This window comes from Helicoverpa zea, chromosome 5 (assembly GCF_022581195.2).
Source record: "Helicoverpa zea isolate HzStark_Cry1AcR chromosome 5, ilHelZeax1.1, whole genome shotgun sequence".
In the NCBI taxonomy this organism is placed as follows: Eukaryota; Metazoa; Arthropoda; class Insecta; order Lepidoptera; family Noctuidae; genus Helicoverpa; species Helicoverpa zea.
The window spans coordinates 9,373,546-9,390,245 of record NC_061456.1 but is presented as its reverse complement, the minus strand read 5'-3'; the positions used below and the strand labels follow the sequence as shown (position 1 = coordinate 9,390,245).

At 35.3% G+C, this 16,700-nt stretch overlaps 2 protein-coding genes across 2 annotated transcripts; both read left to right on the top strand.

Annotated features, from left to right (window-relative positions):
• The first annotated feature begins 660 nt into the window (after window positions 1–660).
• LOC124630294 (cytochrome P450 4C1-like) lies at window positions 661–14,885 on the top strand. Its single transcript, XM_047164120.1, has 10 exons — window positions 661–889; window positions 1,432–1,521; window positions 2,238–2,348; window positions 8,643–8,828; window positions 10,909–11,105; window positions 11,316–11,385; window positions 11,806–12,007; window positions 12,941–13,089; window positions 13,412–13,597; window positions 14,584–14,885. The coding sequence occupies exons 1-10, from the start codon at window positions 733–735 to the stop codon at window positions 14,763–14,765; spliced, it is 1,530 nt and encodes a 509-aa protein (XP_047020076.1). The 5' UTR covers window positions 661–732; the 3' UTR covers window positions 14,766–14,885.
• Window positions 4,522–8,269, top strand: LOC124630291. Its single transcript, XM_047164115.1, has 2 exons — window positions 4,522–5,126; window positions 5,576–8,269. The coding sequence occupies exon 2, from the start codon at window positions 5,585–5,587 to the stop codon at window positions 7,895–7,897; it is 2,313 nt and encodes a 770-aa protein (XP_047020071.1). The 5' UTR covers window positions 4,522–5,126; window positions 5,576–5,584; the 3' UTR covers window positions 7,898–8,269.
• Window positions 14,886–16,700: the final 1,815 nt, after the last annotated feature.

Here is a 16,700-nt window from a genome sequence, read left to right as displayed (position 1 = left end):
GTATGAATTCCATTAGTAAATCTGGCAGCGAAAACTTGCAAAGCTCGTAGTAAAATAAAGCACTCACTACCTTGTCTTTTCTATCAAAAAGAGAGTAGAACTATTCACTCCACTATATTCTTATTACCACTCAACGATACTCTTATTACTGCTACTCTACAGAAGCCAGTACAAGATACAAGCAAGTATCAGATATTGCAAATAAACCACTGAAAGCTATATAATTTTTGAAGGAAATGGAAGAAGCTCCAACGGCAACCTTGAGTGTTCTAAGTAAATAAAAGCTATATAATTAAATATGTATGTGTGTTTAAGTAGGTAACTTCAAAGGACACATTAATGCGATGCCTACTGTTGTGTTAAACAAAACGCCCATCATTATGTACTCGAAACAGACAACTGGACATTAAACAGGCGGTATTTCCCTCATCTTATTGTATTTACGACAGTTGTTACATATTAAACTGTTAAATATAATAATAGCCGCCGCTTCCTCGTGTTCAGAAGGTTGTATGTTAACCATGAACTTTGCGACCCCGTTGTTTACCAGAGTAGAATTAGTTCGTACTGCGTCGGCCGGACTGAGGAAAATGTCCATATAAATCGTCGCACATTTTCTTTTGAGTGGACACGCGAGGAGGCGCAAGCGCGCAAACCATGCTCCTTATTAACTAAGTCATATATTTTATTCTACACGTACTTTTGTTACTAGTGTCCCAAAAAAGTGGCAAAATGTTTGTGTGGCTGTTCCTAGTTGTTTTCGTTCTGTGGACGATGCCTTTTTGGCGGAAAAGGTATCGAATGCGTAAATTGGCTTCGATTATCCCTGGGAGCGATTCTGAGCTGCCGGTAATCGGTATTGCGCATACACTGGTCGGTGATACTGAAAGTGAGTTTGTATTCAAATTAACTGTTTTGGAATTGGTTTTGTGATGTTATTAAACTTTTATATGAAGGATACTTAGTTTATGATTAATCAAGTGCTTAATGATGCGTCCTATTATTTACTTATAGTACGCGGTTATTGCAGTTATGGTAATAAATCGTTGATAATATAATGTTCATGTTTATTTATATCATAAACATGTCGACAAATTAAAACAGATTTTCTATGCCTATGCAATTTTTATATAGCAATTTTGTATTAGATTCAGACATACTAGATTCAGTATTCGATAGAACGAAAATTGTCAGTTTTGGTTTTGGAACGGATTTTAAAAAGCAATAGATTTTTTTAAATCTAGAATTTAAAAAAATTCGCCAGCTTCGTACACTACTTCACTTTTATTAAATAAAAGCTTATAAAGGCATAGGTATCTAATAAATCATTCATTTACTTTTAGTAAAAAAATTGCAACACTTCGACACTAAAATTGCAACACTTTTTACTAATGGTTTTGTGTAGTTTTTCATTTGAATGATGGTTTGCAGAAATCATGTACGAATTACAAAATTTGAGCTATTTGTCCATGCAAAAAGAAGGCACAATCAGAGGTTGGCTGGGACACATTCTGTACTTCAGTAAGTAAACATTCGACTTTTAATTAACAGTTTCTTTTTAACTTTTTTTGCAACTGCTGGCCCACTAAAAAATTCTGTCAGTGGTAGATATGGTTAGAAAGCCAATTTTTATCTTCCTTATCTGGATGCGCAAAGAAGTTCCTATGGGCGCGGGTAAAATTTATTAATAGATAATCACCAGCGTCCCGTATAATTTTTTTATCATAAAATAGCCTATGTTACTAGTTAAATATAACGAAAATATGAGTGAGATCAAATTGTAAAATCAGTGAACAAGGTCAGTTTCATAGTGATAGCACTATACCTAATATTAGGTAACAAAATTATGAATGCTAAGACTTTATATAATTGCTGGTCTAGCTAACTTGACACCCCTTTTTCCAATTCTATTTCTTGTGAATCTAGTGCACACGCCAAAAAGTATTTTCGTAATCGGTCTAACTTTTCACGCTCGTGATGCGATGAACAAAAGAAATGGGGATCATTTTAATTCTCTATAACTAGCTTCTGCCAGCGGTTTCATCCGCATCCCGTGGGAACTTCTGAACGAACCCAGAAAAAAGTAATTCCTCGATGAATGGGCTATCTAACACTAAAAGAATGATTCAATTTGGACCAGTAAGTAGTAGATTAGCGCGTTCAAGCAAATAAACTTTTCAGCTTTATAATATTAGTCTAGATTATGAACAGATCACTGATAAATCTTCTGATTGCAGTCATGACCGACCCAGTTGACCTTGAAATGGTGCTGAAGACCTGCCTGGAAAAGGATGATCTCCACAGATTTATCAGACAAGTGATAGGCAATGGCGGAATTTTTGCACCAGGTATGGCTATCCTATTTTATCATAATTCGTTAAAGAAACCCAATACGAAATGCAATCATTCAGCAATAACTTTTTTATTTCTAAAACCTACGTTTTGTAAGGGAAAGCCTGTTATGTGCATTGCGGGGCTACCTATTCGCGTAAGCAAAATCTTTACCCGATTATAATTACCTAGAACCTAGATAAAGACTTGGATTAATCTTCTGTAGTAAGTGTACATAATAGGTAATAAGTTAGATAAGGAGTGTATAAAATTGTAATGTTTTTAAAATTAGTGTAAATATTTCAATTATTTTTTTCCCTGTATCTTTTATGAATGGACTGTGAGCATCTGAAATGACTGCACATAAAAAATACCAGTATAATCCAAAACGTTGCATCATATATCGTAGTCACAGAAAACTACATTATTTTTATGAATAGGTACGTCCTTCATCTTATTTACGTCAACAAATGTGGTTTTATGTGTGAAAGTGTCTTTGTAGATAACAAGTCTTTCTGGAACATGATTAAAATCTCAACAACCACTAATAGCAGTATTATCAATGTTAATACGTCTATACGTATTCACATCACGTCTGCATAAAAATGTCCCGCCTCAAAGCACAAATGCGAGCGAATTCGTAATAATTCTGAGTTACAGCAATAAGGAAAACAATATTAGCAACGACACGCATAGAAGTACACAAGAATATTTCGTAATAGCTGCAGAAAAAAAAACATAAAAAATCCAACAACAAGGTAAAACTTCAAGTCATGACAGATATATGCGAAGTTCCAGATGTTTGCGACAAAACTGTTGCAAAACTTGCGTGTTTTTCCAACATCCTACGTGATTTCTTTTCTGTTGAATGCTTCAATTAGGTCAGTTGAATTCGATAATCGACCTTCGAATACCTTAACGTTTAACATACGAGTCTACGGAGACTTGCTTCTTTTAAATGTTAACAGTTCGTTACATCTTTAAACTTCATTAATTGTTAAGGCTTCTAAAACTCCAGTTTTTTCTGCGATCGTGTAGACCAGTATGACTTAGTGTGAAGACCACGAACCTTATGTCGACTTAGGATCAATTTTTGATACTAGACGTACATGTTTCGTATTTAGCTTTCATCATAGTTCTATATTTTTTTACCCTGAGCTGCTGGAGTGACCCCATATAATTACTGGGTACTTAGTAAACATCATGTCTCATTTAATTTCTCTTGTTAGTGTCTGTACCATCAGTTGCTATATTAAGTGCCCACAGTAGCACCTTGGACTGACAGCCGAATAACCACACTAGGGTGGTTATTATGCGATCAAACCATGAATGCCAAAAAGTTAAAACAGTTGGCACGATGAATCATAAATTAGCTTATGTAACGTGCATGCGGTGCCAGATTATGCATCAGTCTATCATTGTTGCAGCAGTGCCGACCTTCTGGTTTTACCATATTTCATTGTTTCAAAGGTTAATCACTAATCCTAACCTAGCCTAACGAGTTATGCTTACTATTTCATACGTCAACTTATAAAGGGTGATTTTTTTGCTGGTATCTTTTTGGCAACACTGTTTTTGATAAATCACGCGTGAATCGTGTCTTGTGTCATTGTCAAACTTGTTCAGTTTGGTCTATAATTTAACCATGAATCGACTTACGAACGAACAACGCTTGCTAATTATTGAATTTTACTATCAAAATGCATGCTCGGTTAAGAGAGTGCATTGCGCACTTCTTGCAATTTATGATTTTTTTTTTGCCCAAAATGGAAGAATTGGACATGCCTGACATGTGGTTTCAACAAGACGGTGCCACATACGACACGACACGCGAAACAATGGCCCAATTGAGAGCCGCCTTCGGTGAATAGTTTATCTCAAGTTTTGGGCCCGTCAATTGGCCGCCTAGATCGTTGATCTAACGCCTTTGGACTATTTCTTGTGGAGCCATGTTAAGGCTCATGTCTACAGGGATAAACCAGCAACGATTGACGCACTGGGAGCCAATATTGAAGCATTTAGTGTGCCGAAATTGGGCCTTGCGAATGGGCCATCTAAACCGGAGCCGCGGCCAGCATTTGCATGAAATCATTTTCAAACATTAAATTATATTGATCGTTCTATCGATTCCAAAAAGATTTCATCAAATTTTTCAAATTTTTAGTGTTTTTTTTTGAAAATCAAATCCTAGGGTCATAAACAGAACATTAAAATTATGTGTGCGTTGACTCAAACTTAACTAAAACAATGTAAATCAACCATATTTATACTTACAGTTATTTAATATGAGTGTACACCATTAATTTACCAGGTAATTTTTACATTTTAATTATTAGTTTTAAAAATATTAAAATATAAACATCCTTTTTGTACCCCTCCGTGGACCGTTTCCAAACGCGGTTTCAAACTTCATGATCAAAATTAAAATGTAATAATTTACAAATACTAATACATCACCTCTTTTAACCGTTATTAATATAATCAAAATCCATTTTTCCACTGTTATACAATATTTAAATAAAATTTCTTCAAATTATGATACATGAACAATTTGTTATTAGGTCCGCGACTCTTTCCGTGGTCATAATATATACAATGTTTGAATTCTCAATATTTGGAACGCAGCCTAAATTGTTTATTTGAACTGGTAACATTTCAATCGCTGTCAGTTTAAGATACCTTGGTTTCGGTCTGCATGCGCTCCGTCAATTAAAAAACAAAAATTGCTTAAATCAAAGATTATTTCAGTATAATATAAAAGATCATTGCGACTTTTCTGTGACTTCGATACCACGGTAAGTGTTTTATCAAATATTATGGAAATCTATTAACATCAATTGTTATGGGACGCCATTTTTACAAGCATTGCTTTTTAAATTCTAACCTAAAATTTTGACGTGTTTTTACGCTTGATTTGATTGATTTTCTCATCCGTGGACAAACTTTTCCGTAGACAGTCACTTCTGTGGACGTAGACTTTTCTGTGGACATTGACACGGAAAAGACTGTGTCCACAGAAGTGACATCTATTAAGACTAAAACTTGCTTTTTGCAAACAAATTATGTGTTGAACAGCTAGAGCATTTGTTTTTGTTACTTTGCATAGGATATTATGCCATGTATAATATATTTATTGTCATGTTTATTATGGGACTTTTTTACCAATATTGTGTTGCATTTACGTGTTATGTCTTTTTTAATGCTTGGCTTGGTGTGGGTACATGGTTCATTGTCATTGTTTCAGTAAATTAAAATGCCTAGAAAAAATACACTAAAGAATCTTACTGATGAAGAAAAAAAGATGAGACGGCGTGAACAAAAAAAATTAAGTATGCGTCGAGCTCGGGCTAAGTTAACTGAAGCTGCTGTTGAAGAGATACGCAAACAAGATAGAGAAAGATACCATAAGAAAAAGGATAGAGGAGATATTAAAACAATTGATCAGTTTACACCGAGGCAACAGCGGCAAATAAGAAAAATGTGGCGCGAAAAATCGAAGAAACGGCGACAATTATTAAAGATGCGAAAAGCTACTGAATCACTTATACAAGAAAATACTCCACCGGCAAGTCCGTCTTCCTCACTCTCGCGAGTTGAATCTGGACGTGCAGTAGCTGCCCGAAATAAAAGAGCAAGAAAAGCTGAAAATGAGGCTTTAAAGAAAAAGGTGTTTCAGATGGGGAAGGTAATTAAAAAGTATAGAATGAGAATACGAAGACTAGAAGAAAGAAAACAGAAAGCATCGAAGTCGAGTTCTAGAAATAAAGTCTTGAAAACGGATATAAGAAAAGCTGTGCATGATTTTTTAATAAATGACGAATATAGTAGATTAACTGCAGGTAAAAATGAAACAATAACTAGGAAAAAAAGCAAAAGGCAAATTCGTTTACTAAATGACACACTTTTAAACTTACACATAATATTTAAACTCAAAACAGGATTTAATATTTCATATCAGACTTTTAGGAGATATAGACCTTTTTGGGTTCTGTTTCCAAAAGCAGCTTCAAGAAACACGTGTCTCTGTACGTTACACGAAAATAATGATCACATAATTCGATCACTTCAAAAATCGAAAGTTGTTTCTTACGGATCTGCATCCGATGCCGCTAAGGCATTGTGTTGTAATAATACACTGACTCCTAAATGTTTAGAGAGAGAGTGTCAGAGCTGTCTTTATAAGAAAATTGATTTTAATAACTTTGCCGAAAACGATTATATAACTTATGATAGATGGGTTACAAAAGACGTGGATGTAGTTATCAAAGGTGTACAGAAAAAGTGCAAGAAATGTGTTAAAGAAACTGTTAAAACTACGATAGGTGCGCTAGTGAAGTTATTACATTTAAATTTACCAGTATTCATGCAACATGTAGCTAATATGATTCATCAAATGAGATCAATACAAACATTTAAACAACAATTAACGTCTACCAAAGGCTTGTTGCATGTAGACTTTTCCGAAAACTATAATTGTAAGTATAGTGCTGAGGTTCAGTCGGCTCATTTTGGTGGCTCGAAGCCTCAATTGTCTCTTCATACTTGCGTTTATTATAGCGCGGCAGAATTTCCGAATAATGGTTTCCAAACTACATCCATGTGTTCTATTTCAAAAAATTTACGCCATGATCCTGTTATGATCTGTGCCCACCTTAAACCAATTCTACAGCGAATTAAAGAACTCAGTCCAAATTTAACAGAACTACATATTTTGAGTGACGGCCCAACGACCCAATACCGAAACAAAACTATGTTTCTTTTAATTGTTAAATTCATTAGTCGAGAATTAAATGACGTGACCGATATTGTTTGGCACTATAGCGAAAAGGGGCATGGCAAAGGTGCTCCAGACGGAGTAGGTGGCTGCATAAAAAGGCTGTGCGACAGTTCGGTTGCGATGGGCAAAGATGTGTCTGACTATGACTCACTTATGTTATGTCTAAAAGAGAACTGTAAAGGAATTGAGATCTACGGAATTGGGGATCCAAATATTGAAGACATTCAAGAAATAGTAGATAAAAATGCGATGAAAGCTTATAAAGGGACATTTAAGATACATCAACTTTCTTGGAATCAAAATGATCCAAATATTTTACATGCCCGAAGGCTTAGTTGTCTGTCTTGTGCATCTAATGCTGTTTGCCCGCATTTTGAAATTGGCCAGATAAAGGTTCCGTCCAATAATACACAAACGCATAGTCCCTTGAGTATGGCTGACGCAAGGAACGTTTCTCCGAGAAGTGAAGACACGGCTAATGCTTCTACAATAACTTATAGGTCAGATCAGATTACACCTGATGGAGGTACTTCTCATAATGTCCCATCACGTCCCTGTAAAAGATTTGGTTTCCTGCCAGACTCTGATGATTCAGACGTGTCTTTACCTCTGCAGGATGAGAGATCCAAGTTCCTTTCAGACTCTGATGACTCTGATGTTATTTTTACACCTCGCTATCGTCATCCATTGCCCACAGACAGCAGCAGCGAAGGCGACTTCATTGTACGACCTAAGCAGTCTCAAAAACCTTTTGTCGATCCCTACACTGATAGTGGCGATGACGAATAAAACAATATGATATGTCTCATTATGTTTATTTCTATATTATTTTACGTTCAGTTTGGTTGACATTATGTTTGATTTAAGTCAACCGAAAATAAATCCCTTCTGTGGACATAAATTCATTATTTTTTCAAAACGAGAGGATTGTTTATTTTATGACATTTTTTATGTGAAGATGATTAATACAGCCAGATTGTTGTAATTTTAATAAAACTCTTTTATTTAGTTTAGAATTATTTAGACAAATTACAACTTTTGTCTTTTCTGTTGATTGTGAAGTCTTTTCTGTGGACAGTTATAAATTAAAATATTGAAAAACTAATTAAAATCAAAGCTTTGATCTCTGAGAATATTTTTATTATAATTATTTTATGTTTCTCAAAATAAATGCTGATTCGAACCAAACAAAATACGACTTTGATTTTATTTTTATTTTTGAAACCCAAGTTTGTTTATGACCCATACCTCTTAAAAAATCACCCGTTATATCCATCTATGAATTAAGTCCAAAGAGTTAGGTTCTTTTTAATCCTTCAGGAAAGTATTCAACTGTCGCGCTTTCACACCAAAACTATCGAACCAATTTAAGTGAAAGGGAAACACATAGTTTAGAGCCTAGGAATGGACATAGTTAATTTTTTATCTGGGTGTGAAAAGCTGTTCCCTCAAGGAGCAACCTTTGAATTTCTTGTAACACGACAGTACGACATATATTTCTAGTCATCTTATAATTTTCTTTATTTTCAAACAGTTTCCATCTGGCGACGCCGACGAAAAATCTTAGTGCCCGCCTTCAGTCCTAAGATAGTCGAGAACTTTGTGCCGATATTTGCTGAGCAGAGTCAGAAACTGGTGAGGCAATTGGAAACACCTTCTGACAAAGGAAAATTCAGTATCTGGCCATTTGTTAGCACATATACCCTGGACTCTGTGTGTCGTAAGTTCGTTGTTTTTACTTTTTTTACCTCTTTTATCTTACAAGACTCTTCCATAGTACTTATGTACAGTGGAAGAATCTCTTTATAGTTTGTTTCAAAACTGTAATGTAGGTTATACTATATTTTTAAATTATAATTACTAGTACTATATTATACGTACTAAAAAAAATGCTACAAAATTTTATCGATACCAAAAGTTATTTTTATCGGCAAAGGTTAATTTTGAATTCAGGTTACTTCTAGACCAAAGTTCTTTACTAATTTTGGCAAATAAAACTTTGAACTTTATGCCTACGTGATTATGATTGATGCCAGTTCAAATTACGGTAGTTTATCATACCAAGTACAGTTCGGTCTAGATTCATTCGTCATGATTATTATATCTACACGCAAACATTGTTTAGGCAGTTTAACTTCATTTATGCGGACTTTTACAACTATATTTTTGTTTACATACTTAGTTCTTCGTATGAATGATTGTCTTATAAGTAAAATGATAAAAGGAAAACAATTACATTACACATAAGACCCACGTGCATGGGCGTATCCATACTGGGGCAAGCTGGGGCACTTGCCCCACCCTGGGCCCTGGCTCTGACCTATAAGGCGTCTAATTAAACAATGTTTTTTTTACTAACTCTAACTAACAACACCAACAATCATATGCACTACCCGTAAATTATTGCACAAAAAAATTTTCGACTTTGAAAAGAGCGCGATCAAAACAAAATGCACGCTCGAGCTCCCGAACGTGCGCGGTGCGCGCGTCATTTGAAAGCGAGCCGTATTCCCTAAAAGAATAGTTGCTATGTGGCGTAGCGAGCCGAGCCGTCCATCTAATCCAAAAAATAATGCATTGAAGGAGATGGAACTAGTAGATGTGATCAAAATTTCGGAAATGCAATTTTATCCTAGCGTAAAAACCGCGCTCGCTATTTTGCTTGCCCAGCCATGTACGACCTGTACAATAGAACGATCATTTAGCACAGTGGTTCTTAACCGCTGGTCTGCGGACCACTGGTGGTCCCTGGAAGCATTCCGAGTGGTCCGCGAAGCTTAGCTGCGCGACGTTCCTATACGTTAGATATTATTATCTAACTTTATTTTTATCGACTTATCTATGCGAGCGAGGGGGTTTTCGTATGGACGTAAATCGGGTGTGTCGCACCCTAGTCCCCCCATTCATGAAAATGTATATTTGGGCAACATTTTGCGTAGTTTTTGGTTTTAAGTCTTAAAAAATAATTAAAATTTCGCGCTCGCTTCGCTCACGTATTCAGAAACTATATTATTTTTGTATTTGTCAAGAAACAAAAAGTTAAGTACGTTTGGGCTAAATTTTACGTAATATTTGGTTTAAGTCCGATAAAAATTTCGCGCTCGCTTCGCTCGCGTTTTCCGAAACTATATGCCCTTATTTTTGCATTGGTCAACAAACAAAAAGTTAAGTACGTTTGGGCTAAATGTTAAGTAATATTTGGTTTAAGTCCGATAAAAATTTCGCGCTCGCTTCGCTCGCGTATTCAGAAACTATATTATTTTTGTATTTGTCAAGAAACAAAAAGTTAAGTACGTTTGGGCTAAATTTTACGTAATATTTGGTTTACGTCCGATAAAAATTTCCTCGCTCGCTTCGCTCGCGTATTCAGAAACTACATGCCCTTACTTTTAGCTTTTGTCCTGTGTGTGATGGTTTATTTTCTGTACCTGAAAATATAAACCTCTTAAATTAAGAGACAAAAAATCGGAGGGCCCCCGCATTTCCCCGGGGGATAGGTTGACTGCTGCCCCACCCTGAGCCCAAAGCTGGCTACGCCCGTGCCCACGTGTAAGAAATAAATTATGTTTATTTAAATTATCATACCTGATTATTTATCACATTTCCTATAGAATCATGAGCAGGACGGATAAAATCTGATATCTTGAACGCTTTCTTACATATGCTATTTGAGAATCCACATAACATAACGGTTAAGGATCCGTAAGTAGGTACATTGCCCATTCTGAACATTAAATGGGTATCACAAAACCTTCCCTTGAATTCAGAAACTTTAATACTTTTCTTGTTTTAATTAACAGAAACAGCAATGGGAGTGAAAATCAACGCTCAGCAGAATCCAGATAATCCATTCCTGATTTCAATGTGTCGATTCCTGAACTTGGCTTGTCAGAGGATTTTCCATTTATGGCTGCAACCAGACTGGCTGTATAAGTGGTTCCCGCAGTACAAGAGTCATCAGGAATGCATATCGATCATGCATAGGTTTACTGACGACGTGAGTGAAAATTGTAAAAGCTTTTAATAATGGTAAATGGACATAGGTATCTGAGGAAATGGTCCAAACATTTTCGTAGTTTTTGAAAATTACATTTTTGTACCGGGTTAAAGCTCTGCCATTTCAACCTTTAGACCCTACGTTGAACCAGTTGTTTTACGATTTCGAATTAACCTATTTAGAGTAGATCTTAATGCATCAATTTTACAGGTTATAGATAAGAAAAGAGAAGAAATAGAGCTAGAGAAAGACTCTAAAACGCAAGTGGACCGAGAATTTGGTAAGACTATATTTTTGAACCATTTTTAACCCAGTTTCGTAATTTGTTGACCATTCTTTAATTGTAGCCTGTGACTACACATAAAACAGTTATTCTCATTTAAATGACGCTGATTGCCTTGAAACGTGTTTGTTGAGTTTTTTAAAGCAAAAAGATAATTTATTTTGGGAAAACATGTTTACAAAACAGAGGCATTTTACATAAGGTAATAAAATAAACCTTTATGTTTTATAGTCATAGTTCAACATTGTAAACTTTGTGTGAAATCAACTTATTATTCATTCATTTATAATAATCAGGCCCATAATTACATGTTTTTGGCGTACATTTTGTTTTACAAATTGTAGCGAATATTACCTAAATCAAGAAATAGTAACTCCCATTTCATTGCAAAACCTTCAAGCGGTAATATTTTTTCAGATTTAGGACTGTACAAGAACCAGACATTCCTAGACTTATTGATCCAGCTCTCTGGCGGTGACAAAGGGTATACCAACCAGGAGTTAAGAGAAGAGGTACTGACGCTAACTGTAGCTGGAACTGATACCTCGGCAGTATGTATCGGGTACACACTGCAGTTGCTCGCTAAATATCCTGAGATTCAGGACAGAGTTTATGAAGAGTAAGTAGTTCATAGCTTTTGGTTAGTGGTCCCTTTGTTTTTGAGGGACATCGTAATAGTTTTTATTGAAAACTGTTCTTTCGTATTAAAATGTCTGTCGTATTAACTGCTCATACACATAGAGTGTTCACACACATCTTTGGGATGTCACTGATGACCAAATAAATTGCTAGCTGTAGTTATTATAATACTTTTGATAATATTTTCGTCTCAAATATTTAGTGCCGTTAGAACATACCTATATCAGTATTTCATTATCTCCAAATACGCGATCCTAGTTTTATAACTTATAATATTACTAGAAGCTCTAAATGCGCCTATGTCTGGGAAGTTAGAACTAATGACTATCACATTCTTACATATTTAATGTTGATCACTATTGTTTTATTACATGTAGTTAAACTAGATTGATAGCTTGCTATCTATGATTAGTATATGGCTTCCAGTTTACGATTTTCCTGCATATAATGTAGATTAATTATAGGTCCGGTCTACAGTAATAATTATGTCATGGAATTATAAATTATGTTAGTTATCTCAATATATTCTTGCTCTAAGTAAGCTGTTATTGATATTAAACTTATTTATTGAAAATAATAATTATTTTCAATTCAACAACAGTCTGTACATACTTGTAGATACTTGTAGATATATATAGTGTAGATAGTTTATATCGTTGGTTAACATGTGTTGCTGGGGAGTATGTTGCGCCACTTCTTCTTCCCAGCAAAAACACATAGGAAGTGGTGAAGGGCAGGCGTTTTGGGGGCTGTGTTTTGTTTTGTTTGTTTGAAAAGTGCTGATTTATCAGCCTAATCCGAATAAACGTTTTTGAGTTTGAGTTGATCGTACTATTTTCAAACGTCTTTTTTGTTTTAACTGCAGCAGTTCCAAAAATGTCCTTTTAGTTTAACGTTATGTATATTTTCGCAGGTTATGTACAGTCTACGATGATGATCGCATGTTAGTGAAGGAAGATTTTGCCAAGCTGAAGTATTTGGACAGAGTGGTCAAGGAGTCCCTGAGGTTGTTCCCTCCCGTGCCTCTTATTATTCGGAAGGTCTTACAAGAGATCACGCTACGTAAGTAATCATTCCTAAACTCATATGTTATACCGATATTATATATGTAAAGGTTTCATCTCTTTATATTTAAACCATGTTAACACTCCGGTGAAATATGGTGAAAAACCTTTTTGGAAATAAATAATCAAAACAAGGCACAGTCGTAAAGTTAGATACTCATCAACACATTTGAGCAAAGTTAGATGATGGTGAGATGTATAGGAAAAACTTACGCTTTTGTACCGCATACTTACAGACTAATATAATACGCTGTCCAGGTTGCAACTAAGGCCTTTGGACTGATGGTAAAAAATGAACTAAAATCTTACATGTTCTACAGCATCTGGTCGCCGACTACCCGCTGGCTCGGGAGTCGTCTGCTCAATTTGGGGGGTCCACCGAGACCCACAGCACTGGGGCGCAGACGCCGAGGAATTCGACCCGGATAGGTTCCTGCCCGAGAGGTTCCACCTTAAACATCCCTGCAGCTATATGCCGTTCAGTAATGGGCCGAGGAACTGTCTTGGTAAGTATTTTATTCATACCATTTTAGTTTCAAAAGCACTTTGAGATAATCTTTTTATTTGTCATTTTCTTTTTATTTGGTGTACTACACGACTTCTAATCATATTCATCACATGGTCAACAAACATCTTTATGATGAAGTATTAATCAATGGAATTCATAGTTTTCGAAGAAATTATGTTATTTTGAGGATATCTTGTAAGATTGTCACGATTATCCTTTACTAGCTATCTCCCGCGGTCTCCTCCTTGCCTCGAAGGCTGCTGCTTCTCGCAACCGAATAAAAACTGGTTCTTCTTATCTACAGACTAGTATATACCAAACCTCATATAAATCACTACAATAGTTATGGTGTCAAAGCACGACTGACAAACAGACAGAAAGATTTACTTTCGCATTTATAATAGTAGCAGTGATTAACGTCGTTTCCAAAGCGACATAAATAAAAAAATACGCGTTGACTGCCACTGATAAGTATCAGATCTCAATCAAGACGATAATTACTTCTCGTAACTGGAATATATTAATGTTCGTATTAGCTAGTTATGGCTCTATAAGTGCTCGTGTCTGCATTCTATATATCGCAAAAGGGATTTCCCATAGTAATGTCCGCGATGCATCGCCATAATTAAGGTTCATCAGGAAATATTTGCCTGGATTCTGGTCTAGATTTAATCACCATTCGATCACACTGAACAGGAAAAAGATATAATTGTAATTTAATGATGAGGAATCTATTCTATTATACTATAATGTACTATCTGATAATAAAAAATAGGAAACTTATTGTCCCAAAGGCTCCGAAACATGGGCTTTATTATATCCTCGTACGAAAATAAATTGCCCGGGACGAGGTTGAAACCGCAGAAAAACATCTAATAATTATTTGATTGATTCATTTTGTTTTATTTTAAGAAGGAAGTTTATTTTGCAGAAAATGTTCTGGGTAAATATCCTTCTTTATCAAAAGGATTTTCTTTTCCACAGGTTACCAGTACGCTCTGATGTCAATCAAGACAGCACTCTCAACCGTTCTGCGACACTATGAAGTAGTGGAAGACAGAGAAGATGGTCCTAAACCCCACATCAGAGTCAAACTTGACATCATGATGAAGGCCGTGGACGGCTACCAAGTAGCTCTGCGAAGACGAGACAAAAAACCCGCATGACATGGGATAATTAGCAGCTAGCAACATAAATATTTATTAACTAATTACGTATTGCGTTATAGTATTACAACCAGGTTAATATGGAAGTATATATTAAGCAATTGAAATAATCTTAATGAATACTTTCGTTTTATTTAAAACCTCTGTTGCAATTAAATATTTTATGCTCCTGAATATTTTTCCTAACTGTTTTATTGCCAGTGCAGAAACGCTACCATAAACATAATTTATGCAAGGAGTTTAAACTGTGCAGTCCTTCAATTTATTAACCATAAAGTTTTTTTTTTCTAAAATTGAAAGATAATGTCACAATGTCAATGCAGCCGTGATTTTTCAAAATTAACCTTCAAATGTCAGGAGATACATAGATTTTGTGGAATTTAAGCGTCGTTACGGGTAAGATAAGTAGAACTAGTTTTATTTGTGGATAGTTGAACAATTACCTAGGTTGGTAGACTTGGCAGTGACCTTGCACTTTCCCGATGATCGTGCGTCCTTAGCATCTATGACGGTAGCTATTTCCTCGTTAAATTATGTGGTTCGTTATTTATAAAGCACCAAAGGCTATTTCATACTGCGCCCAAGCACTTCCCATTCATGTTTTTGAACCCCAAATACTACATAGGAATTTAAGCCCAAGTTCATAACATAACTTCTCACAGGTAAAATAAGAAACTCTGTTAGAAGTTTTCTCAGATGTCATTGGTCTATGGCGAGAGAAATCAACATCGACCAAATACGTCAAATCGAAAAAGGTTTGTTTTTGGCTTCATTGAGAATGCTTCACTGCAATGAGAACATGTCTAAGTATGATACAGGCCAACGAGATTTCGGATTAATAAAATTACGAGAATTCCTTCCAAGTTCTTGAACGCTAATACATTTATTTCTGCCTTTAAGTAAATTTAAACATAGGTATCTACTGATTTCCACACAAGTCTCCTGTATGTATTTTGTTTGCGTAATACTTTATTCTCCTACTCGTAAGGCTATTCATAGTCTTGGTATAAACTTGCCCTTACATTACACTACTATGTTCGAATATTTTTCCTCGACCTTCGAACTTTCGCAACCATTTATTTTAATGACAAAAATCCATTGCTAGACTAGTAATTGCACTATACATAGAATTCCGTAGCCTTTTTATGATGGTTTGTGACTATCAACGAATAATAATGCAGTTAATTTTATGACGCCTGACAAGATTATTTATATGCTTAGTCCAAACTGAATTTGGGAGGAAGATTCTACAGGGATAATTATTTATGCAGTAAATTATTATGTTTAAACCATTTTTTTTGATCTCTTAGTCCTTTCAATTTAGATGAGGACTATGAGGAGAGATCAGACGCAGGATTTAAGACCTCAATTAAGACTTTCGGATTGCTTAGAAATCGGTTCTCCTATCTGGTTTTTGGCTGATCTATCGTTAAATCGGTTATTTATTTTATAGTCTTTTAAATACTGCAATAAGTAGATGAGCCAGACAAATAATTTAGCTCCAAATATTTATTTGTCTGGCAGGTTTTGTATATTATTCTTGTCGATACTTTGTTCTACTGATATATTTTTCGAGTCAATGACTTTCATAATGTTTAATTATTGCTATTACTGTCGTCATTTTGAAGGTCTTGGAGCATAAAGTATGTAAGTATTTTGTTCTGAACCTTGCTCTAGGTTATTAACAAGGATATGACTATAAAGAGTAGGTCACGGTAGAAACAATTGAATTTTAGTTACGTACCTACATGTGTGTTATCTTTTCCTCAATGGGCAAGCGTCCAAAAGGTATATCATAGTTCTGTCAGCAATAAAACTGATATGATGAGATGAATATGATATGATGACTCCAGGAAGTCTGTTGGTCAGCTTGTGACTTGCATGACTTAGTTCCGCATATCAAAAACAGGATTAACGGTTTTCCTGGTACTTCAT